A 26,162-nucleotide genomic window follows, 5' to 3' on the forward strand; every position below is an offset into this window, starting at 1 on the left:
TCTTTAACCAAGCTTTTGTTCAACTGCTTTGATTGCATTAGATGTCAAATCTTATTCAGTAATATCCCTGCAAAGCACCTTGGCACATTTATACTATGTTAAAAGGTGCTATATAAAAGTAAGTTGTTGAGATGAGCAAATACATAACAGCAGAATGTATGAAGACATGAACACATTCTGTATGGGTCAATTATTATTTTGAAAATAATAGATGGGGAAAAAAGTCTTGCGACAAAATCTCGTCTTGGACCGGCAAATTCAGCCCACTTGCATCCTCATAAAACTTTGGATATCACCACATCATAATTTTCTTCTATAAATTAATATGCTGTAACCTACACATGGAACAAAATTGTCTATATGCCATAACTCAAGAATTGTGGTAATTCTGAATTTTCCATGTCTATTTCAATGTTAAGATATTCAGATGAATTTTTCATATATACATGTGATATGCTGCATACAAAAACTATGAATTACAATGACAAAATTCACACAATCCAATCAGCACAAGACAGATTTTCCTGCAGAGGTGAAAGCATCAAGTACCCATAAATTAATGAGGCAAGACACTTCGATCTTTTGATCTTTAATTAAACATAAAACAGCAATTCAAAATTTGTGATAAAGACTGGGAAGTGACCAATGGTGAGTGGGAGGATAAAGTAAACTTATGGTTTATTAAAGCAAGCAGAAAACAGCAATTTGATTTTTTTTAAGTAGTATGATAGCACAAGGCCAGCTTTTAATCAAGTTGCATATAAGAAATATCAGAAATAGACCATCTAAATAGTATGCAATTTAAATTTATGATTGCAATATTCTGTTTCTTGGATAATGGCCTGAATAATACACGTTCAGTTTTATAAAGCCATTCCAAAATTACTTTTACTGAACAAAAGTTATACCAGCAGTATATTAGCATAAGGGTTCTCATCGGGATTTTGAAAAGCCTCCAAATTTGACACACTTACACAATAAGTCAGAGATTAAAAATGGTATTGTTTTCTAAATCAAAATCATGTATTTTTTGCATTCATGCAATACCTTCATTTCCTTTAATCATACGTACTTTTTTTTTAAACATTCTACCTCAATTTTAAATTTTAAAACACTCCGTCACAAACCCACAATTAAAAAATAGGGTTGAAGTAGATTAACATTTAAGTTAAATACCAAAGTACAGTCAGTTTTTTAAATCAATAAAAACCTGCAATGTTAAAGCTCCCAGCTGGATATTCTTTTGCTGTCAATCATTTAAAGACAGCTGTACTGATAATTACTTTATAGAGATCTGCAGAAGATGCATTACTCCATGCAACAGAGTGAGAGACAAAAGTGCATGCAATGCTTTTGGGGTAATAAAGCTACTGATCTAATAAAATAGTTTCAAAAACTAACGAAAGGAATCGGGAAATCACACTTTTTCCCCAATTCACTGGCAGTCTATTAATTTGGATAACAAGGGAACAAATAGATTTACTAAATCCAAGGGAAATTAAAAGCAATTTATAAAAAAGCATTGTTGCCTTAAGACGATAAATAGCTCCAATGGTTTACTAAACATTCTATCTTTACAGATAACTATTTTAGCCAGTACTGCACCACCTGATGTCAGTATGGTAGTTAAATTGTAAGAAACAAAATCAGAATTGAGATTTGAATCAGGGAACTCCATGATATAAATGCATAGGAGTTATACATATCAATGCTAACTTACAGTCAAATTTTCTTTATACTAGCTCATTTAATTCAAATGTATGCAGGATTAAAAAGCAAAAAGAAGTCATTTATTATGTAGACTTCATGTACACAATACGGTTTAAACTACTTGGGGACCACAAATTCTAAATATGCACTTCTAACTTAATGTGATAGATTTAATTGACCCTGGACATTACAAACACACAGATCACATTAGGATACTAACAAATTTAAATACATTGAAAAATAGTGTGCTAAAATAACTTAAATAGCGTTCAAATTACGAACAGTGATTTTAAGTTCTGTGCTTATAAAAAATCCATTTTTATTCTATTAATTAGGCTAATGGTACCTACTGAACATACATATTATAAATTAAGGCAATGTCAGAGACTCAATATAGTGGTCTACGTAAACAGGAGACTATGGGTTCAGTGTCTCCTAAATTGGTTGATTTCCTGTGAAGTAGTTTTCAGAAGTATGAAAGTGTGAAACATTGTAAATTAACTCATGCCATAACACCTGCTAAACAAGTATTGGATTTATTAAGCTAGTGAATCACCTACAGGAGAAAATTTTCCACTTCCATGATAGTAATCTGCCAGAAAGGCAAACATTCAAAGCTAGGAAGTTGTATTTAAAAGACATTACAGAAATCTAAAAGTTAAATCAAACCGAGGTACATTTACTTAGGACAGTGTCATCAATGTTCGTATCAAACATCTAGCATCTCCTCCATAGACAAATGCACTTTTCTGAAACCTATGTAATACGCAGTACAAGAAAAAAAAAAAGCATTGCATTCAATTGGTTGCACATACATCTTTAAAAATTATATTTCTAAACCAGGAATAATTTGGGGAAAGAACCTTGCATAACTTCTGGTTTGTTTCACATTTGGCAAAATATTAATTCCATTTATTTGCTTTATTTACTACAATAGTTTTCACACAGGTATTATATTGGATTTATTAGTTTGAACTAAAAATTACATGATATCCAAATGGTTTCCATAGAGCTAAAATTAACTTAAAAATAAATCCTACAACACAAAAAAGTAGGTTGAAGAGCTAAGCACTGTGAAATCTCAGATCATTGACCAAACTACACTCGTTAATTGTTAGTATTAAACAAATCCAAAAAAAGATTAATTGGTTTCTCACATTCATTCAATTTCTGGATTTCAACTAAGAGGTTGAGTTTAGAAAGACAGCAGTTATTGATAAAAAGCTTTAGGAAGGCAAAAAGTGCTTGACATATAGCGCTCAAATGTGTTTTGTGAGATAACAGTATATGGGCAAATGCAGCAATGAGAACCAACAGGGAAAGCCAATCTCGTGTTCAAGTGTTCAAAAGAGGTTGCCTTGAGCAGTAAAGTTCCAATAACCATGGTTCCTGGAAGATACTAGTAAATTTCCAAGGTTCGTGTCATTAGTGTTGTAACTCTGGTACAGCCTGTCCTTTCAGTTACTATTTGCTTCTGTTCCGCTCCTGTAAAAACAGCACAGAAAAATATCTGTATTTTTAGGTTTTGCACTTCAACAAAACTTCATTTTGCAACGGCAATATCACATTAGCTCTGAAATATAATTCATACTGCCATGAGCTGGAAAAACTGAAATCCAGGTTTAAGAACAGCTTAATTCAATAAAATTTCACTGTTCTCCATGCAGCTTTATTCTGAAAAGCCACTGCCACTATTTTTCAGGCTGTGGTGGGTGAACCAGTTCCAGTGTAAAGTTCAAAAGTTAGAGGGCAGAAACAAAGACAACATAATGTTACAAAAATACAATTGCAAATGGAAATAGTACCAGGATTAACAGTAGGGCCACTACATCCTCTGTATGAAAATGTTTTCAGGTTTTTGTTTTACACTATAAAATCAAGAGCATGGAGAGGGCATAATACTGTACTTTACACAGTGAGTCAAGCAAACGTGGATCACGGAAAGGACGGTTTAATCTTATAAACACATTTGATAAAACAGCTCAGCTTTGAAAGTATTTCTAACTGGGCTGCCACCTGTTTTTTGCTTTTCACGTAAGTGTTGGATGAAAGATGGAAAATATAAAAAGGTTAATTATATCTATATAGTGCCTTTAATATAATGAAACATCCTATGGTGCTTCATAGGATCATTGTAAAACAAAAAATGACACCCACCCACATAAGGAGAAAGTCAAATGACCAAAAGCCTGGTCAAAAAAGTAGGGTTTAAGGAGGAAAGTGTGATAGAGAGGCAGGGAGGTATAGAGAGACTATCCCAGAGCTTGGGGCCTAGGCAACTGAAGGAACAGCTATCATTGGTGCAGCAACTTAAATTGGGGATGCACTAGAGACCAGAATTAGAGGAGAGCAGATATCTCAGCGGGTTGTGGGGCTAGCAGAGATTACAAAGATAGGAAGGGGCAAGGCCATGGAGGGATTTGTAAAACAAGGATGAGAGGCTTAAAATCAAGATATTGCCTGACCAGTAGCTAATATAGGTCAGCGAGCACAGGGCTGATAGTAGAGCGAACTTTATGCAAGTTAAGGCATGGGCAGAGATTTGGATGATCTCAAGTTTACGGTAGAATGTGGGAGACTATCCAAGGGTGTGTTGGAATTGTTGAGTCCAGGGTCAATGAATGCATAAATGAGGGTTTCAGCAGCAAATGATCTGAGGCAAGGGTGAAGTCAGGCAATGTTACAGAGATGGGAAAAGGCCGTATGTCAGGTAAGTCTGATAATTTATCAATAATGGAGAAGTTGAAAAAAGTGGTAAAATAAAGTTGGGGCTCAACAGTGAACTTGTAGCAATAATACTGTGCCTTTGAACGATGTCACCAGGGGACAACATGTAGATGAGAAATAGGAAGGGGCTAAGGATCGACTCTTGGGGCACTAGAAGTAACAGTTCATTTGCAGGAAGGGAAGCCAATGCAAGTGATTCCCTGGCTTTTAGATAGACAAGAAATAGAACCAGGTGAGGATGATCCCATCCAAATGGACAACAGTGGAGAGAAATTGGAGGAGGATGCTGTGATCAATCATGTCAAAGGCTACAGACAGGTTGAGAAAGGAGGAGGAGGAAAAATTTACCTTTGTCACAGTCACATAGGATGCCATTTGTGACTTTGATAAGAGCTGTTTGATACTGTGGCAGAGAAAGACACCTGACTGAAGGGATTCAAACTTGGAGTTCCAGGAAGATAGCAGTGGATTTTGGAGAGGAAAGGAAGATTGGAGATAGGATGGTAGTTTGCAAGGACAGTGGAGTCAAGGTTTAGTTTTCTGAGGAGAGGGTTGATGACGGCAGATGAAGGAGGGACGGTCAACACCTGAAGAGAGAACCGTTTACAGTATAGGCTAACTAGATCACTAATAACAGTTCCCAAATATAAAGTAAGATGCAAGTTGCATTTTTTCAGCCAAGGACTGAGTTCAGGCAATTTGGCTCCTTGCTCCAAAGCTAAATAGAACTCCAAGAGAAAAGAAAAGTTAAATATATAACAAAATAAGGCACAGAAAAAGATAAGAGAACAGAAAAAGAAATAATCCACATCTGCTTAATTCCATTAATACTGTGATAATCAACCCAATGCAATTATTATTATAATTAATGATTCCATAACCACTCAGCATGTGGATACAAAGATAAATGACTGGCTTTAAGGAAGTGCAGAGGTCGGAATAGTATAGAATCTCCTCTTACCAAAGGAGCTGAAGGATTTAGATCTTGAATAAATGTTGCAAATCCATAATGGGTTAATCAAAATTTTAAAAATATAGGTTAATTTAATCCTTCGTTATAACTTATGATGAACATTGGCCCAGATTTCCACAGCAAAGTAACAGTGAGGCTAATGGCACTCACCATTATCTCTGAACAATAACATGACGACTTCAGGCAAATGGGGGATATGCTGTTAAACTCAAATATCCAGAAGTTGCATCTTACTGTCTGCTTCACCACTGTAATGCATTGAATGATGCTGCATTTACTTGGTAGGTACAAACTAAACTCCCCAGAGAAAGTCAAGTCTTGCCATTTCAGTCTAAATATTCTTTTAATAACATGATCTATGTTAATTAATGCCAAACAACCTCTTTGGCATGGAAAATTAAGTATCACAATTGTGAAAGTCTTATTCCTTAGTGTTTTAATGGTTGTTGGAGATATTAAAATTGTAACTTTAAAAAAAAGTTTCTTCTGTTTCTTTCAATTCAATCTTGATTTCCCTCATTTCTCTTTCTGTACCTGATTTGACATTGGACTCACCTACTCTAATTTAGACTTCTTTCTTGGCCCTTGTGCTGTTAATTTCACAATCCTTAAATTTGATTGAGATACATGATTGCGCTGTTCAATAAGGTCTCAAATGCAGTTTCCTCACTGTGACATTACTGACTTGCACTTTCAGCAACTTGCCACACAAAATTATAAGCAAATTGTGCAAGGGAAAGTCTAACTAAGCACAGATGCCCAATTTGTTTCAGTTTTGGGTATCAACTGACTTTGTTTGGCCATATTCTAAGGTATGTGAGCTTGCTGAAAGAGATGACTAAAGGAAGGCTGGAGTAATGGAGACCAAGAGGGAGAAAGAGAATGATGCTAGACAACTTGAAACTGTAAACGGGAGGCTCCTACCAGCAACAGAAGGAGAAAGCAGAAGATCATGAGGCACGGAGAAATGAGCAGAGGATCTACCCTTAGTCTAGTAATAATCTTCCTATGTATTGATGTAAGTACATATAGTGTTGTATTGTGAATTAATTCCTATAAAAATTAGATGGTCAGATCAATTGAGACGGAATGTAACGGAATCCCAGAGAGTATCTACAGCAAACTTAAATTTATAATAATCTCTGACAGCTACCAGGGTTCCACTGATGAGGTCTACTTAAAGGAGTTAAAATTTGACAGTAAACAGAACATTTAGGAAAAAAAGTTTAAACCTAAGGCGGTTGATCTCAAGACTGGCAGCCAATAAAAGAGCTCGAGTTACAGCAGCATTTGATTCAGGTAGTGCTTGAGAAACTGGGATAGCACAAAGAGCAACAAACATAGGAAGGAAAGGGGGCAACACAATGAGGCCATGAAGGACAAATAGTACCAGCACGAAGCCAATGAAAAAGTGCTTGAATCGGTGGAGAAATGTGCAATAGCAGTGAGTCTAAATGAAGCTGCAGAGCCTGCACCTGCCATTTGAATTGTTAGTCAATTACTATTAAGTGGAACAAAAGAATATTGCTCAGGTAACTGGCTCCTGGAGCAAAAACCTGACTATGGGCTAGTGGGGGGAGCTGGGGGCGTGGAGCAGCCCGTGGGGGGAGGGGTTGAGAAGAGCGTTAGGGTGCAGAGGAGCCCGTGGGGGTGGGGAGCCAGGGTGCAGAAGAGCCCAGGAGCAGTTGATAGCTCAGTGAAGCTCTAGTTATTGGTAACAGCTCAGATGGGATTTTGGGGCTCAGAGAAACCCTGGAGTTGTTAGTTAGCTGGAAGATGAACAGCAGTTGTTGGCAGCAGTGTGGCTGAGGAGATGGGAGCATGCTTGTATTTAGACGCTGAAGTGTACCCTGGCTAACATAGTGGGACCCAGTCTCAGAAATAGGTTGGCTTAGCTAAAAAGGCCAGGAAGGCTGGATTTGGGAGATCGGACAGAGATAAGGAACAGTGCACATTTTGATGAGGATTGTACCCCTGGAACTTGGGTGGAGAACTGCTGTTGGCTGGGGATCATAAGACCATAAGACATAGGAGCAGAAATTAGGCCATTCGACCCATCGAGTCTACTCCACCATTCAATCATGGCTGATAAGTTTCTCAACCCCATTCTCCCGCCTTCTCCCCGTAACCTTTGATCCCCTTACCAATCAAGAACCTCGCTCTTAAATACTCAACGACCTGGCCTCCACAGCCTTCTGTGGCAATGAATTCCATAGATTCACCATTCTCTGGCTAAAGAAGTTTCTCCTCATCTCTGTTCTGAAAGGTCTTCCCTTTACTCTGAGGCTGTGCCCTCGGGTCCTAGTCTCTCCTACTAATGGAAACATTTTCCCCACATCCACTCTATTCAGGCCTTTCAGTATTCTGTAAGTTTCAATCAGATCTCCCTCATCCTTCTAAACTCCATCGAGTATAGAACCAGAGTCCTCAAACGTTCCTCATATGTTAAGCCTTTCATTCCTGGGATCATTCTCGTGAACCTCCTCTGGACCCTCTCCAGGGCCAGCACATCCTTCCTGAAATACGGGGCCCAAAATTGCTCACAATATTCTAAATGTGGTCTGACCAGAGCCTTATAAAGCCTCAGCAGCACATCCCTGCTTTTATATCCTAGTCCTCTTGAAATAAATGCCAACATTGCATTTGCCTTCCTAACTAACGACTCAACCTGCAAGTTAACCTTAAGAGAATCCTGGACTAGGACCCGCAAGTCCCTTTGCACTCCAGATTTCTGAATTCTCTCCCCATTTAAAAATAGTCTATGCCTCTATTCTTCCTACCAAAGTGCATGACCTCACACTTCCCCACATTGTATTCCATCTGCTACTTCTTTGCCCATTCTCCTAACCTGTCCAAATCCTTCTGCAGCCTCCCTGCCTCCTCAATACTACCTGTCCCTCCACCTTTGTATCATCTGCAAACTTAGCCAGGATGCCCTCAGTTCCTTCATCTAGATCATTAATGTATAAAGTGAAAAGTTGTGGTCCCAACACTGACCCCTGCGGAACTCCACTAGTCACCAGCCCCCATCCTGAGAAGGACCCCCTTATCCCCACTCTCTGCCTCCTGCCAGACAGCCAATCTTCTATCCATGCTAGTACCTTGCCTCTAACACCATGGGCTCTTAGCTTACTGAGCAGACTCCTGTGCAGCAACTTGTCAAAGACCTTCTGGAAGTCCAAGTAGATAACATCCATTGGCTCTCCTTTGTCTAACCTGCTCGTTACCTCCTCAAAGAATTCTAACAGATTTGTCAGGCATGACCTCCCCTTCTTGAAACCATGCTGACTTTGCCCGATTTTACCATGCACTTCCAAGTATGCTGAAATCTCATCCTTAATAATGGACTCCAAAATCTTACCAACGACCGAGGTCAGGCTAATCGGCCTGTAATTTCCCGTCTTTTGCCTCACTCCCTTCTTAAACAGGTGGGGTTACATTAGTGATTTTCCAGTCCTCTGGGACCCTCCCTGACTCCAGTGATTCCTGAAAGATCACCACTAACGCCTCCACTATCTCTTCAGCTATCTCCTTCAGAAGTCTGGGGTGTAATCCATCTGGTCCAGGTGATTTATCCACCTTCAGACCTTTCAGTTTTCCTAGCACCTTCTTCTTGGTAATGGCCACCATACTCACCTCTGCCCCCCGACTCTCTTGAACTTTAGGGATGTCACTCGTGTCTTCCGCTGTGAAGACTGATGCAAAGTACCTATTTAGTTCCTCCGCCATTTCTTTGCTCCCCACTACTACTTCTCCAGCGTCATTTTCCAGCGGCCCAATGTCCACTTTTGCCTCTTTATTAGCCTTTATATATCTAAAAGAACTCTTGCAATCTTCTTTTATATTACTGGCTAGTTTACCCTCATATTTAATCTTCTCCCTCCTTATTTCTCTTTTTTGTTGTCCTCTGTTGATTTTTGTAGGCTTCCCAATCCCCTGGTTTCACACTGCTCTTCGCCGCATTGTATGCTTTCTCTTTAGCTTTAATGCTGTCCCTGACTTCCCTTGTCAGCCATGGTTGCCTCGTCCTCCCTTTAGTATGCTTCTTCTTCCTCAGGATGAATTTTTGCTGTGTATCCCAAATTACTCCCAGAAACTCCTGCCATTGCTGTTCCACTGTCTTTCCTGCTAGGCTCATCTCCCAGTCAATTCTGGCCAGCTCCTCCCTCATGCCTCTGTAGTTGCCTTTATTCAACTGTAATACCGTTACATCTTATTCCAGCTTTACCCTCTTAAATTGCAGGGTAAATTCTATCATATTATGGTAACTTCCTCCTAAATCTGCCTCATTATACCTCACTAAATCCACAATTGCCTGTTTCCTAGTGGGCTCCACCACAAGCAGCTCCAAAAACTCTCTCTTTAAAGGAGGGGAGCTGAAATTCCTTGTGAGGAAGACAAGAGTTAAGAATTTTTGTGATTCAGTGATCGCTGATGTCAGGATGAGTTGCTGAGAAAATTTGTGGAATCTCGCATGGTGGTCTCTGCCATTTAATGAGCAGTTTGAGATATGTTCCACCGCAGTTTTCCCATTAATTCATGCTTACCTCATGTTAATTTTGTATTTGAGTATAAAGTACATTTTCGGTAAATCCATGTATAGCACATCTGTAATGCCTTATCAAACCTCTGTTACCTCACAGAAAATTCAATCAAGTTAAAAATGCTTTGCCTTTACACAAATCCATGCTGGCTTCCCTTAATTAATCCATACTTGTCCAAGTGACTGTTAATTCTGTCCCACATTTTCATTTCTAAAATCTTTTCCACCAGCAAGGGTAAATTGACTGGCCTGTAGTTGCACACTTTTTTTGAACAAGGGTGTAACATTTCACAATTCTCCAGTCCTCTGGCACCATAGATAGCATTGACTATTTGCTTTGTTGACTTTGTATAGTAAAATTTCTTCAGTTTGTCTAAAACCGTGGAATCTTGTGGCTTTCTTCTCTCAGTAAATACCTGGGATTTCAAATTTCATCTACTTTAACCTTACTGGTCCCTAACCAGATTGTAATGCTATCCAATATGAGAACTGAACAGACCTAACTGGAAAGCAAGAATATAACAAGCCTATGAAGGTCTTTGTCATTTGATAGTCTGGAGTAGTTCATAGAATCACAGAATGGTTACAGCACAGGAAAAGGCCACTCAACCCATCGTGTGCATGTTTGTTGTCTGTGAGAGTGACTTAGCTTTTTTTTATATTCATTCATGGGATGCAGGCGTTGCAAGCTAGGCCAACATTTATTGCCCATCCCTAATTGTCCTTGCGGTGGCAGTGGTGAGCTGCCTTCTTGGACTACTGCAGTCTATGTTGGGTGGGTGCACCCACATGGCTGTCAGGAAGGGAGTTCCAGTTAGTCCCACTTCCCCTGCAGTCATGCAAATTCTCGCTCTTCAGATGCTTATTAAATTTCCTTTTGAAAGCCAGGTCGAATCTGTTCCTACCACATTCTCAGGCAGTTCATTTCAGATCCTATCCAGGGTAAAAATGTTTCTCGTGCTGCTGTTGGCTCTTTTCCCAATCATCTTAAAATCAGTGTCCTCTGGTTCTTGACCTTTCCACCCATGGGAATAGTATCCCTCTATCTATACTACTCAGGATTTTGAACCCCTTCAGCAATCTCCTTTCACTTTAGCAATTTCTCTTTAGTTTATATTATATCGCTCCTCTTATTGAAATGTATTGCTTCACACGTGTTAAATTTCATCTGCTATGTGTCCACCCGCTCCACCAACCTGTTTGTCTTCTTTAAGTCTATCACTGCCCTCCTCACAGTTCACTATGCTTCCAAGTTTTGGTATCAGCTGAAATTTTGAAAATGTGCCCTGCATGTCCAGGTCTTAGTGATTAATATACATCAAGAATAGTGTCCCACTATTGACCCTTGAAGAACTCCACTGTATATTTTCCTCCAGTCCTAAAAACAAGTGGTCACCACTATTTACTGTTCCCTGTCACTCCAACTTCACACCAATGTTGCCATTGTCTTTTATTTTAACTCAGTTAGAGTGCCATGAAATAAGCCTTGTCAGCTAACACTTTTGGTAAGTCCATGCACACCACATCAGTTGCAATACCTTATCAAACATCTGTTCCCTCAGAAAATTCAATCAAGTTAAAGACAATTTGCCTTTACACAAATCCAAGCTGGCTTCCCTTAACTAATCCACACTTGTCCAAGTGACTGTTAATTCTGTCTCATTATTGTTTCTAAAATCTTTCCCACCACCGAGAGTAAATTGATTGGTCTGTAGTTGCACACTTGTTGCACACTTTTTTTGAACAATGGTGTAATATTTTGCAATTTTCCAGGCATCTGGTACCACTCTATATCTAAGGAGAATTGGAAGGTTATGGTATCTCTTGCTACAAAAGCGACACTTTATCAGGTGGTTATGTTAAAAACGGTTTTCTTTAATTTAGGGTAAAACAATGTCCTGGAATGCGGGATGGTGAGTACTTATTAATTCTGCCCAGAGACAGACCCATGTGATTTGGTTGTCATGGGGAAAGAAGCCCAGGCTGAAATCAATGGAAAATCAAATGCTTATTTTCATTCCTTGACACGAAAGATGGGCACAGCTGGCCTTTCTGCACACAGGCTCTCAGACTCAAGAGGCCTGGAGAGGGAGATCGAAACACCAGCTACGGTGTGAGCAGAGGAAAAGATTCTTTAGTTTTAGCCACCAAGTAGGCTAAGGAGAATGGATTTTCTATTTAAAGAGAAGGAACATGTGGAGATTTAAGGACCAAAGACTTGCAGGAGTGGGCCTTGTAGTTGGAAGTCAGTTTGAGGACACTCAGCAGACTGAGTGAAGGAACTTTCAAAGTATTTTTGGTCGAGTTAATTAATTAATGGGGGCAAGAAAAAAGTAAAATCTTGTTGAGCGATTCTTTCCATTGGTCACTGGGAAACTTGTACTATGTTTTAAAAAAAAAGTTATCAGTCTCTATGAGGATTGTAATACTCCACAATTTCCATCCTCACTTCCCTCACCATCCCTGGATGCATTCCATCTAGACCAGGTGACTTTGCAACTTTAAGTGCAGCCAGCCATTCTAATTCCTTTTCTATCAATTTTTAGCCTACCCAATCTCCGTTACTTTCTCTTTCACTATAACTTTGGCAGCATCTTCTTCCTTGTTAAACACAAGTGCAAAGTACTCATTCAGTACCTCAGCAATGCCCTCTGTCTCAGTGCATGGATCCTTTTTTTTGGTGCATAATTAGCACCACCCCTCCTCTTACTACACTTCTAGTATTTATATGCCTGTAGAAGGCTTTTGGATTCATTTTTATATTAGCTGCCAGTCGCTTCTTATACTTTCTTTGCCTCTCATTTCCTTTATCACTTCCCCTCTGGCTTTGATATTCAGGCTGGGGTTCATACTTGTACAGTTATCCATCATTTAGCACTCCTAATGCATTCCTAAAAAAAAGTTAGTTAAACGAAAATGCGCTCAATGAAAACTAATTTCCCATAAGAAAACATGTTATAAAGGGTGGGTTACGTTCCTGACCTGTAATTTTTGCTTTTTAAAGATTGGTCACTTTGAAACTAACTGGCCCAAAAATCCTCTTATTAACCTTTTCTACTTATCCCCTGCTCGCCACTTCCTTCTCCTGACCCTCCCACCCCATGTTTCTCCCTCTTGACCCTCCTGCTCCCGTCCTGATTCACAGCTGCTTCCGCTCACTGCCCCCTCCAGAGTCCTTGCTCACAACAAGAGCTTGGGAGAACGGCAACAAGAGTGAAGGAGGAAGGGAGCAGGAGAGGGCCCAGCGAAAGGGTTGGGAGAATCGATGAGCATGAGGGTCGGAGAAGGAAGTGACCAGTGGGAGAGGGAAGCGATGAGCAGGAGGGTCAGGGGAGGGAAATGGAAAGTGCGAGGGTTGGGTGAGGGAAGCAGCGAGCTGGAGAATTAGGAAGGCTGGAGAGGGAAGCACCAAGTTGAAGGGAGCAATGGGGTCTGGAGAGACAGCGAGCAAAGCAGTGGCTTGACTTAAAAAAAAATTTGCATGCACAATAACCATGCTGGAACAAAAATGGAGACATCAGTATTCAGAGAATTTCCCTAATTTATAAGTGGCACTAGAACAAAAAATGTGCTTTATTGAAACACACTTTAAATGGGAGATATCCACATTATCAGCTTGGTATCTGTCATACACACCCGTTTCCTTACTCATCTCCCTCTGTTTCACCATGCAGGGAGCTCTGGCTTTCGTTGCTGGACATTTCCCCCTCATGGGAATGTACCTCGATTATACTTGAACCAGCTCCTTTTTAAAAGGTAGCCCATTGTTCCATTATAGTTTTGCCTGCTAATCTTTCATTCCCAACCCATTGAAATTGGTCCTCCTCCAATTAAGTATTTTAACTCTAGGTTGCTCTTTGTCCTTTCCTACAGCTAACCTAAATCTTACTACACTATGACCTCTGTTCTCTAAATGTTCCTCTACTGACACTTTATCCACTTGGCCTTCTTCATTTACCAGAACCAGCAATGCCTCCTTTCTCATTGGGTCAGAAACATACTGATAAAGAAAATTCTCTTGAACACACTTCAGAAATTCCTTATGCTGCCCCTCCAAACACCTTTGCACACAATAATTCTTTAAAGAATGGAATAGTAAAAGCACCCATTAAGCCCTCTCTAATTGTCTGCAAATGTGTATCTCTATTTCTTTCTATTCCTTTCCTACTAGTTGGGGGCTTATAGAATACACCAAGTAGTGTAATCACAAGCCTACTGTTTCTTAACTCTAACCAAATAGATTTTGTCCTTGACCCCTCCAGGACATCAGTTCTCTCCAGCACTGTAACATTCTCCTTAATCAATACAGCCACCCTTCTGTTTCCTGAATGCCTGTGTCCAGGAATATTTAGTATCCAGTCCTGCCTTTTTTTGAGTAATGTCTCCATTATCATTAGAAAATCATATTCCCTTCATGTTCTTTGGCTAATCCTCCCTTTGCTGTTTTTCTACTCTATGACGTTCTTCACCAAAACATCATCAATGTAACACATTTTACAGCATAAGCAGTGAAAAGGGCAATATGGTTTCCTTATTGCGGAATCTCCCACCACACCAATTTGAGACTCACTGGTCTTTCATTGTTCCTTAGTGCTAAAAATATCCATTAGCTCTGAGTGACTGTCACAGCAAGCTCATTATATTTACATACATCACAACTGACCAGCTAAAAAAAAAACTCCAAGATTTACAAAGTGCCTTAAAAAGAGCATCAGCAATGCAATATTATGGCTGCCTAAAATCTTCCAGATGACACCATGGCACATTATTGTTTACATGAATATGGAAAAGTATTCAATGTCAGTTCCCTTATTTGCCTTTTATGTGCAACAATTACACAGAATTGTTCTGGATAACTACCATGGGACTTGAAGGTGGTTAATATTTCTGAGTTTATTTTCAGGATAATTTCTGAGTAACTAGAAGTTACTAAAGCAACCCTAATAGATTGAAGAAACATTAATTATCAATTCCACTTGAAAGGTCATTCAAGCTCAGTTCTATAAAGCTAAATAATTTGAAAAATTTCAAACTATATACTTATATGACCAATTGAGTTCAAAAGCTAAAGGCAATTATCTGAAATCTTAAAAGTGCTCCAAAGATCTGACCTGTAACTGATAATCTAAGTACCCTGAACAGTTTGTGCAGTACAGATTTTTGATTTACATTCAAATGCATTTATATGTTACAACCTGCTATTTATGCTCGTGTGCTAGATACCAGAAACTTAAAAAAAATTAGCTGGTACTCATATCATAGCTGCAGACTAAACAACAGTTTCAACAGTTATTTTATACTTACCCTACGTATGGCTTCCTCCTCCTCTTGACGCTTTTCGTAATGTGCAAAGTCATCAAAGATTGAAGTGGTATGCTTGTAAGTAGCAATTATTTTAAGCACTTGCTTGGCTTTTTCCAGGGGCACCTCTTGTGTGTCCCTTGAGTTGGTAACTGGTTTGTTATCATTGTTTTCCAATCGAATATGCCGTAGCTGGTTATTGGGTACGTCTTTCACAAAGATCCACTTCACTTCAAACTTGCCCTTCCACTTATCCTGTGACCATACTCCAGCAAAAGCATTGTAGTCCACTGCTGACTTCATCTCAGCCACACCACAAAAATGTCCACTTCCATTTACACTAAAGAGTAAATAGAGTGGCCCTTTACCATTCAGGGACCGGAAAGCAGCATCCAAACGTTTATTACCATGCTCAGTACTGCACCAAATAGAGTACTTGATAGAACGGTGTATATCGTCCTCAGAGTAGCTTTTAATTATAAATACTCGGCCTGTCTTCAGACTCCAGTCAAAATCTTTGGGGTTGTAGTTGTGTATGCCCTTTAGTTTTTCCAGTACAGGATGTACTTCTCCTCCAGATGATGAAGTGTTTAATGATGCTATACCCAACACAAAACTCTCACTACTTGCTCCGCTGGTCTGATTGAAACCTGCTCCCCGATTGCGAGGAGCCACCCAACGGTTTTGTGGCTGCTGCTGACCTTGAGACTGTGGTTGCTGAGGTCCTGGGTGCTGTGGTTGTTGCTGACTTGTTGGGTGGGTCTGAATAGCAATTGGTTGCTGCGGAAGCTGATGCTGCTGAATAACAACTTGAGGAGGCATAACTTGCTGTGCAGGTGGGACTTTCGGCACATTGCCTTTGTCTTCCCAAGTTCCAATATTCATGTTGTGTTTTATGGGTGGAGGTGGCACTGCAGGTCCACCTATTCCAATGTTAGTCTTAGGCTTTAGCTTGGGCTGAGGCTTTGCTGGTTTCCTAGCAATAGCAGCCCATGATGTAGGTTTAGGTGCTGAAGTGGTTGTTGCTGGGGTGCTATTAGCAACAATGCTACTGCACATACCTGTACTACTAAGAGCAGAACCTACAGTTTTAGTGACAGCTGTTGTCATATCTCCTCCAATCTTCAGTCCAGTCATGCCTTGCTCTATGCTATTTATGCCAGGCACCTTACTCAAGGAGTCACTGCCAAATCCAGCTTGTCCATCAGCTATGGCTCTCCCAAGAGAACTAGGTGGGTATCCATAGCTGTTGCTGTATGCAGAACTTTGTGTTGACTGTCCTTGAGATCCACTTGCTCCCCAAGTAGAAAAGTCTGCATTCCCAGGAAAAAAGTTAAATCCATGTTGATTCAAAAATGGTGGGGTGCTCCCCAAGGCCCCAGGCTGACTAAATACACCATCCGGTATAAAGTGATGCTCACCATTGCTCATTTGTCCATATGTTGTTAAGTATGGCATTGGAGGGTCTCCCCCTGTTGACCAGGGGGCTTCACCAAGTGAATATGGAAATCCAATGGAGGGAGCATAGTAACTGGGCATATATGGGTCGGACATTGGTGGGTAGCTGTTGCTCTGCAAGAAATAAAACAAAATTTAATCTGTGAACATATAAACAAAGACTATACGTTTTTCATATAGAACTTCTGTAGGGTTATTCATCACAAGACAGAGCAGACACTGGTTTATAAGGACATCAGCAATTACACATTCTAATAAACAATTACTAAAATAGAGCTGCATTCATCTTAGTGTCCTTTAAGGCTGAAGTATAATTCTTGTGTCTTCCTGGGTGAGTTAGGTGTTAAATGACTTTAGACAGATCCTCTGGTCAATTAACAGGTAGATTTTATTTTTAAATTAAATCAATTCAAAGCTATTGCCTGTGGGTGGGAAAGTTTCTCCATACATTGGAGCGGACTGATTTATTCTCTTTCTGACATGGCACAAATTTACTTGCAATATGATGAAAGCTTTGGTTCCACTTGAATGGTGAGTAGTTATATGCAACTTTTAAGCACACTAAACAATTTCACAGTAGTGTTTGCCACAACAAATTTAACAGAACAATCAACAAAAATACTCTTTTTTAGAGAAATGCAATCATGCAAATTATCAGCCATTTTAAAAACAGTGATATGCCTCAAGTAGTTTTTTAGTTAAGTATCCATTTTATATCACAACTCCTAAACTGTTTTAAATGGTCAATTCAAACAAAGCTGAAATTTGAAACAAAAAAATATCTATTCCATACAGTAAACACACACTTCCCAGATCTGCTGGCCAGGAAAAGTGTACTGTAATTGGCCCAAAAATCTAACCTGTCTTAAGGGAGAGTTCTACAATAATTCCCAACAGCATGCATTTGTACTTCCAAAATGGAAAATTAAACTTGTGAATTTTCACTGGGCAAGTGTTTGGAATCTGAGAAAATTTCTCAATGTGACTTTTTAAATGCAAGTTCTTTTTAAGAGGTTTGTTCTATCATGATAGTTCGAGGCCTCCTAAAGTCATATTTATAACTGCAGCATTACAACTGTGAAAAGCGGACAAATGTCCGCATCACTTTCCTTTTATTTTGATACCTATCAATGTTCTCCCTTTTGATGGTATAAGCAGCTGTTCACCCCAATAATGAGTAACCTCTCTGGAACCTTGTTCAACTAGCCATTCTTCATCAGGGAGCTTGGGTGATAAATGCCAACCAGAAGGATGCAAGCAGAAATTGTATCCCCAGTTGCAAATTTTCCAGTTAAGTATTAAATGACTAACATTCAAAACTAGACCACTGGTTGATGTTAACAATTCCTAACTTAGCAGCTAGAGGTAACTGTACTGCCTTCACTGCTGAGTTAGGTGATCTGAGAAGAAACCTGGGAACTTCCTGTTCTATGCAGCTGAGCACTACATTCTGCAAAATCATAAACTACAATACAAAAGGCAGTCATTTTACCCATTGCCCTTCTTGTGTCTATTCCTGCATGCATTTCCCCATTGACACATTAAAAAGCTCAGGCCATTTTATCATTTAGATTTCAGATTCAGTAAACTACATTTAAGGTTATTGCCTGTGCACATTTATAAAGGTTTCAGTAACTATGTCAGAGTTTGAAACTCTTAACTCTAATTTTCATTAAAAAATGTTTGGGTCTGAAAATAGATCTACAATGCTCTTTGCAAGGCATCTATCCAAATAGATTTTCCAAAAATTCAGAATCAGCACAGTACCACACCACCTTAAACGCCCTAGCTATATTTAAGATAGGTAATTATGAAACATAACAGGCTGTTAAAACAGCACACTTCACTTTATAGTCACTTGGTCATACAGAACTGGAGTACTGCTTTAAAAAGAGACATGCTGTCAAAGCTTTTGGTCTTGCACTCACCAGGGCAGACGCAAGAATGTCAAATTTCAAAGGGAGCAACAATTTCTACTGCATGAGAAAAGTTGGCTGGCAAGTCGATGCTGATTAGTCGAGGCTTTGTCATGGAGAATGGACCAGGGAACTATTTTCACCACACTTTTAATTCAATTGTGCCTTTTTTGAATTAAACTAAAGCTTAAGCAAAAGATATAGGTGACCCAACTAAATTTCTCCTTCTCCCTCTCATAAATGCTGTACTGAAATTGGAAGTAGTTGCTACCTTTCCCTTTTGAATGTACTGTGAATTTAACTCAAACAATTAAAATGATTAAAGTTGCCAGCTATAAGTATGGTTTAAAAAAAAAAGAACTCCCACTGAAAGACCCACGACCAGTAGTTCACTACTACTTCAGACTGTCAGCTTGCATTGTTACTCAAATCGATGTGTGGGGCTTGAACTCAGAAACTTAAGGATCAATGATAAGTACCATCACTGAGGCAAGGCTGGCACGCGACCCCCTCATCACCATCTTGATATCAACCAGGGACTAAACAGAACTTTCCCAGTCTGCATGACTCAGCTCTACAATGGCTCCTCCAACCATTCACTGAACAACAAGGTTAGTTCCAGATCACAATTCAATTTACACCAAGTTCAATATACATACTCTGATTCGGTGAAGAAATCAAAGATACCCCTTGATAGATTTACAAACACTTCAATCATTTAATAAATTCAAATAGACTTTGCACAAATAGGTTTCCTGAAATTTCCAACATCTGATGCCAACATATTTTTTTTCCACAACAGTGAGTCCCAATTCCAAGCATGTTTCTGGCTCCTTCTTTGTCTTATTTGAAAATTATTCTTGATAGATAATATTTTGCCCAAATGAATGTAAAACCCAAATAGGAAACTAAATGAAAAATGGTCTTTGATATAATATTTCTCACAAAATTGAGTCACAGTAATAGCTGTGCTAATGTACTCACTTTGTTCAAGGTTAACTTTTAATAACTAGATCAGTAGCTGCCTGAAATATCAAGCTAATACTAAATAACGCTATCCCAGTGCCAGGATCACTGATGCTCAGGTTGTGCATGTGCTGGTAGTGCAGAGAGCTGATGTCATCAGATAACACCAGAAAAGGCAATTTATTTTTCAGCGTGGTACTCTTAGCACGATGCACAGGGAAAATACAAGGATTGGGGCAAGATGTACAAGAGTACAGGAGTACAAGAAGAGACTGGCAGCTAACATAAAAAGGAATTCAAAAGTCTTCAAAAGGCATTTAAATATATGATGCTTTCAAAATCATAGTGAAAGAGGAAGTAGCTGAGACAATGGATGGGTTAACAATTAATAAAGAGGAGATATTAGATAGGCCGACAATACTTAAAGTTGATAAATCACCAGAACCAGATGGGACGCATCAGAGGATGCTGAGGGAAGAAAGGGTGGAAATAGCAGAGGCACTGTCCATAACCTTCCTATCCTCCTTAGATAGAGGAGTGGAGGCAGAGGACTGGAGAATTGCAAAATGTTACAATGGTTTAAAAAATGGTATAAGGATAAACTCAGCAACTACAAGCCAGTCAATTTAACCTCAGTGGTGGGAAAGCTTTTAGAAACAATAATCCAGGACAGAATTAAGTTACTTGGACAAGTGTGGATTATTACATGGACTTACAAAAGATGTTTGATTACATGCCACACAATAGGCTCACCAGCAAAGTTGAAGCTGATGGAATAAAGGGACAAAGGCAGCATGGATAGAGAGTTGGCTGAATGACAGGAAACAGAGAGGAACGGTGAAGAGTAATGGTGAACACTTGCTTTTCAGAAAGGAGGAGGGTACACATTGGGGTTCCTCATGGCTTGGTACTAAGATTATTGCTATTCTTGGTATATTTTAATCACTCAGACTTGGGTGTACTGGGCACAATTTCAAAATTTGCAAATGACAAAATGTGGAAGTACTGTCAACTATGAGGTGGACAGTGATGGATTTCAAGAGGACAGTGCGGTGGAATGGGCAGACATTAGCAGATGAAACTTACAGCAGTGAAGTGATACATTTCAATAGGAAGAATGAAGAGCAGCAATGTAAACTAAAGGGTGCAATTCTAAACGGGTTGGAGGAAGAGTGCCCTGGGGTATAAATGCAAAAATTGGTGGAAGTAGCAAGGCAGGTTAAGAAAGTGGCTAATAAGGCATATGCAATCCTGGGCTTTACAGGGTCAGAGTGTTTAAAAGCAAGGAAGTCAAGATTAAACTTCCTACAACACTGGTTTAGCCTCAATTGGATTATTGGGGTCAATTCTGGGCACCACACTTGAGGATGAGGGGTTTAAAGATGATGCAGACAAGCTTTATTAGAATGGTTCCAGAAATGAGGGACTTCATTTACATTGGAGAAACTAGGATTATCCTGCTTAGAAAAGAGAAGGTCGAGAGGAGCTTTTACAGAACTGTTCAAAATCATGAGGGAGGAACTGTTACCATTGGCAGAAGAGCTAAGGACCAGAAGGCACTGATTTAAGCAGCTTGGCAAACAAACAACAGCAACATGAGAAGGAGCTTTTTTAAAAAAAATGCAGCAAGTGATTAGGATTTGGAATGCACTAAGTGTATGGTGGGGGCAGATTCAATCAGTTTTCAAATGGGAACTGGAGAAGCATCCGAAGTGGGAAAAAAATTGCTAAGCTACAAGGAATTTTTTTTAAATTGGCAGGCTGCAACTAGTAACAGTTCTGCCAAACCCACAACTTTTACCATCTAGAAGAACAAGGGAAGCAGGTGCATGAGAACGCCGCCACGTGCAGTCTTCCTCCAAATCATACCATCATGACTTGGGATTATATCACCATTCCATCACTTCACTGGGTTAAAATCCTGAAGATCCCTCCTTAACAGCACTCTTGGTATAACTGCATCACATGAACTGCAGCAGAGCAAAGTGGCAGCTCGCCACCACCTTCCCAATAGCAATTAGGGATAGGGAGTAAATGTTGGCCATGTCAGTGACACCCACACCATGAAGGAATAAAAAAAATGAACCAATATGCATTTCTTTGATTCATCTGTTCTACATAACAATACTGCAACTACGCCCACAATTGAGCATTTAAGAAACAAAAGCAACCTCTTGAGAGTGAACAGGCAGATAGGGAAGAATACTTTACCTTGCAATAACCCAGTAAATCTATTAAAATTAGAGAATTTAAAATCTCAATGTCTTTGAGCCTGTCTGCTTGCTCCCTCATCTGAAATAAGTACTCCGAACAGATAAACCAGTGGAGCAAAAATATTGTTCAGACAAGTGAAGTGGGTACTCAGTAGAGCGCATACCTCCCCCAATACTCAATATTACAATTATGCAGCTCTTTCTCAAGGTTTTTTCTTGCTTGGTTGATGCTCTGTAAACTGAAAAGCTGGGAAAAGGAAATCTTTTTATCAAGTGCTTCCATCTCACTGAGGCGGCTTCAGGCCAATTCACATTCAACAACCTGCTCTGAAACTCTGCTCACATTTTGACAGCTGCAACAAATTCCAACACAGCAGCTGAGATAATCCACAACATGAAATAAAAACCAATTCATTCGACGTCCCAATGTTAATGAATCTTTTAAAAAATTTCAGGACTCCTCCAAGCCCTACTTAAATATACAAACAAGTATTGAACTTCAACCCAGCAGCAAATCTACTCACTTTACATTTTTTGTAATTGTGTAGCAACCATAAAACACTCCAAAAAAATGGTAAGCAAGTGTACTTTTATGAACACCAAGTGTTGAGTTTTGTTAAAAAATAAATGTAAAGTGCAAATGTGTGTATGGATGAAGTAGCAAAATAGTGATTTTTCTAGTTACATAGTTGTTAGCAGTATTTGCCATTAATTTGTTTAACGGTTTAACAGGCAGATGTTACTAATTAAAAAGGTAAAAGTGTGGTCTTTCAAGCGGTATAATTGCACAAACCTTAATGAATATTCAGCTTTCAGATCAACATAAAGAAACAAGGAATATAATTCAGAGTTTTGCTAGGCTCTCAACCAAGGTTCAAATATACAAAATGGGAGCATGAACTATTGCACTATAATATTATCAATAAACACTGAGGAGTTTCTCCAAATAATTTGCTGACAAGGAGAAGGGATGAAAGAGGCAGAAAATGCATAAATGTTGCTAGGGGAGATAAAATTGATAGAACACAAGCTAAAAAGTGTAAGAAAGATTATATCATTATAGAAATTGAAGAGCTCATGAAAAAATGTAGCTTCTCTAAAAATAATTTAATTTTGTTTGCGTCTGTCTGTAGGAATTATACAACTGGTCTTCCTATTACTATTTTTAAACAGCAGAAATCATCAGTTTTACTAACTGAAGCAGTTTGCTTACTAATTTCTCAAGATCAAAGTCAAAGCGGAGTCTGGTCAATTACACAGAGCAAAAGTTAGATCAGTAAATGTTGCATCACTTCCAGTTAACGTAGAGTCAGTGGATCTTAGTGAAAGTAGCTAAAATAAGAATCACGAGTTCCAATAAGGAAATAGTTGGAAACAACAAGGAACGATCTAGACAACCCTTCAAGTTATATTGAACAGTATTTGAGCTTTGCATGAGCAGGAAGCTTTTTAGGTTTTTTACTAATGGAGAGGATTTTTGACATGTAATAGCAGGATTCAACTTTAAACACTGTTAGCAATCTAATTATTCAAGGAAGCAAATGTGGTTCTCATCATATACACAGCTGCTCCATTATCTATGGCAACACACGTTTTTGACGATTATTCATCTCTTCCTAGTTGTCAGATTGAACAACTTCTTTGCATCCCTGATTGTATGCTCTATGAAGAGTTGGACCCAATTTATGGGGAAAAAGCCAGAATTACAATGGTACACAGCATCAAACAAAATATGGGTTCACAAATTTGAAATAGATATTGTGATGAAAATCTAGTTCATGGTTCATGTTAATGCTTTAGAGGGAAGATTATTGTGAAGATAAGGTTACTAAAATGCTGGGCTTTAGATATTGTTAGAATATCTAAAAAGGTGGCATTTCAGAAGGTTATCTATGTTTATTTAATAATGTCAGAATAAAAGAGTTAGAGCCATAAAACAGCAAGCTTATTTAGCTGGAGAACTGAAGACATGATGTCTACACTGCTAGCAAAGAAGTGCAGTCCAGAGAAATGTCTTGTTTTGGAGTTAGGGCTAAATTAGTTTTTGGTGAACTCTGAAATGCTACATTATCATTGAGATGGCTGGAGCTTAAGAAGGTTCTCTGATTTCAATTTATCTGTTTATTTGCAAGGAGAAGAGGATGGTTGCAGTTTGGACCTCATATGGTTTGCAGCAAACGAAGCAGCCCTGGGAGCTGTTTGGTGCTGTCAGGGCTCAGGAGAGGTCCTGGGGAGCTGAGGTGGTGGCGGAAGGTCACTAGCTCCATGCCAGGCGATTAGGGCTCAGAAAAGCCCTAGGAGCTATTTAGAGCTCAGTGTAGCAAGGAGACTGGACTCAGAGAAACCCAGGGTCAGTGTCAGCTTAGTGAAGCTAGCAATTTGTGAAAGAATTGGAATTTTGCCAGTAATTAGAGGTAGGAGTACAGCTATGTGAATCCAGTGGAACATAGTCTCAGAAGAAGAGATTGAACCATCAGAAGGTGAGCAGTTATTGAGGCAATTCAAGTTGGAGAGAATTCTTTTGAGAGAGATCGGTGACTAGATCTTCAAAAGAGAAGAATTGAAATCCCTTGCAAGGGAGAGGGAGTTTAACAAAATTGAGACACTCAGTGGTCACAGATGTCTGGGTAGGTTGCTGAGAAATCGCTGGGATCTGTCTTGGCCGCATCTGCCATTTAATGTGCAGCATGGTGTGTTCATTCAGTTTGCCCAATAATCCAAATTTAGCTCATGTTAATTTTCAATGTTAGCATACAAGATAGATTTTGCAGCTTGCTTTACTTTTCTGAATTTGTATAGTAAAGTTTATTTTTTTTGTTTGTGGCTTTATTCTCCTAGTGGGTAATTGATATTTCAAACTTTGCCTACTTTAAAAAAAGTTACCGGTCCCAAAATGGGCCTTAATATAAAGCTAATATAAGTAGAAAAAACATTTCAAAGAAGTTACCATCATCTCCTATGATCAAAGGCAGCTATAAGCCTCCAAATGCCTCCACAGGAACTAAAGTGAAAAGAACCTCATTTTGAATTCGTAAGGTGAAAATGCTTTGCCTGGTGTTTGGTTAAGTCTATGGGAATAATTTTCTGCCTGTTGGGCGGGCAGGCCCGACCCAATCTCCGGCGGGTGGGGAGTCGATCCCCACCAGTGGTGGGCTGCACCGCCATTTTACGTGGGCTGGCCTTAATTGGCCCACCCAGCTTGACATCCGGCAGGAAGCTCTATGCACTTCCTGTGCAGGCTGGGGGGGGGGGATTCCCTAAAAGCTAAGTACAGCTTCAGAGAGGTCGCTTGCACTTTGAAAGATATTAAAAACAGAAAAAAAAATTACTTAACATGTCCCCATGTGACAATGTCACCTGAGATGGGACATGTTCATAATTTACAGAATAACTTTATTAAAATTTTTAAAAGCCTGCATGAAACTTCATCCCGCCACTGGGTGAGGTTTCATGTTTACTCTATCTGCCACCGGGGCTCCTGAGCTGCCCGCCAACCTTAAGGTTGGATGGGCAGGTCCTTTAATTGTTTAAATGATCCTGTCAATGGCCTCAATTGGCCTTTGACAGGTCGGCAGGCCCACTGCGCCACCTTCCTGAAAATTTAAATGGGACAAGACGATGTTGGGGCTTCCGCCCGATGTCAGCCTACATCGGCGAGCGGGCCCCGCCCCCTGCTCACCGATGGCAAAATTCTGCCCCATGGGTTGCTGTTGCCTCAATGGGGATTAGTTTGGGAATTTGTTAAAAGTAATGATAATAGTACTTTGTAGCATTGTATCTGCGCTTTGTTTGTTGTAACTTAATGAAATGTTTCATCTAGTTTCATATAAAATCCCTCAAGAACTGGTGGTCTGATTCCTGAATTTAGAGTTGCATCTCAAACACAACACTTAAAATTATAGGTTATGACAGTTGTTTAAAGTTTCCCTCTGGGCTTTTTAAATAACTTAGCTTTACCAACTGTATCGGTCATAACAATTGGGTATTTACTGAATTCCATGTGTATAAATATTTTAACCTATCTAAATTAATAAAATGTTTCATTTAGTTTAATGTTTGTTATTACTGATGCAGTTGATAAAGTTGAGTTATCTAAAAATCCTAAAGGAAACCTTTAAACAACTGTCACAACCTATAATTTTAAGTGTTATGTTTGAGATACAACTCTAAATTCAGGATTCAGACCACCAGTTCAAGGTTTTACATTGAATTAAATGAAACATTTTAATTTGCATAGGTTAAATATATATACACATGGCTACAAATTACTATCATAACTTTAAACAAATTCCCAAACTAATCTGCACGAAGGCAACTGCAACCCATAGACTTAACCAAACACCAGGAAAAGCATT

At 39.3% G+C, this 26,162-nt stretch overlaps 1 protein-coding gene across 4 annotated transcripts in view; it reads right to left on the reverse strand.

Annotated features, from left to right (window-relative positions):
- Window positions 1-576: 576 nt before the first annotated feature.
- Window positions 577-26,162, reverse strand: part of LOC121279136 (YTH domain-containing family protein 3-like) — a 40,547-nt gene continuing 14,961 nt past the window's right edge. For 3 of the 4 annotated variants that reach the window (XM_041190098.1, XM_041190100.1, XM_041190101.1), the window contains 2 exons: window positions 15,258-16,826; window positions 577-3,195 (listed from right to left, as the gene is read on the reverse strand). In XM_041190098.1, coding sequence (XP_041046032.1) covers window positions 3,175-3,195; window positions 15,258-16,826 — 1,590 coding nt within the window. In that variant the 3' untranslated portion in view covers window positions 577-3,174. Of the gene's footprint in view, window positions 3,196-15,242; window positions 16,827-26,162 lie in introns of those variants that run through there. The other variant, XM_041190099.1, reaches the window with a different exon arrangement.

Source organism: Carcharodon carcharias, chromosome 6 (genome assembly GCF_017639515.1).
Source record: "Carcharodon carcharias isolate sCarCar2 chromosome 6, sCarCar2.pri, whole genome shotgun sequence".
Lineage (NCBI taxonomy): Eukaryota > Metazoa > Chordata > Chondrichthyes > Lamniformes > Lamnidae > Carcharodon > Carcharodon carcharias.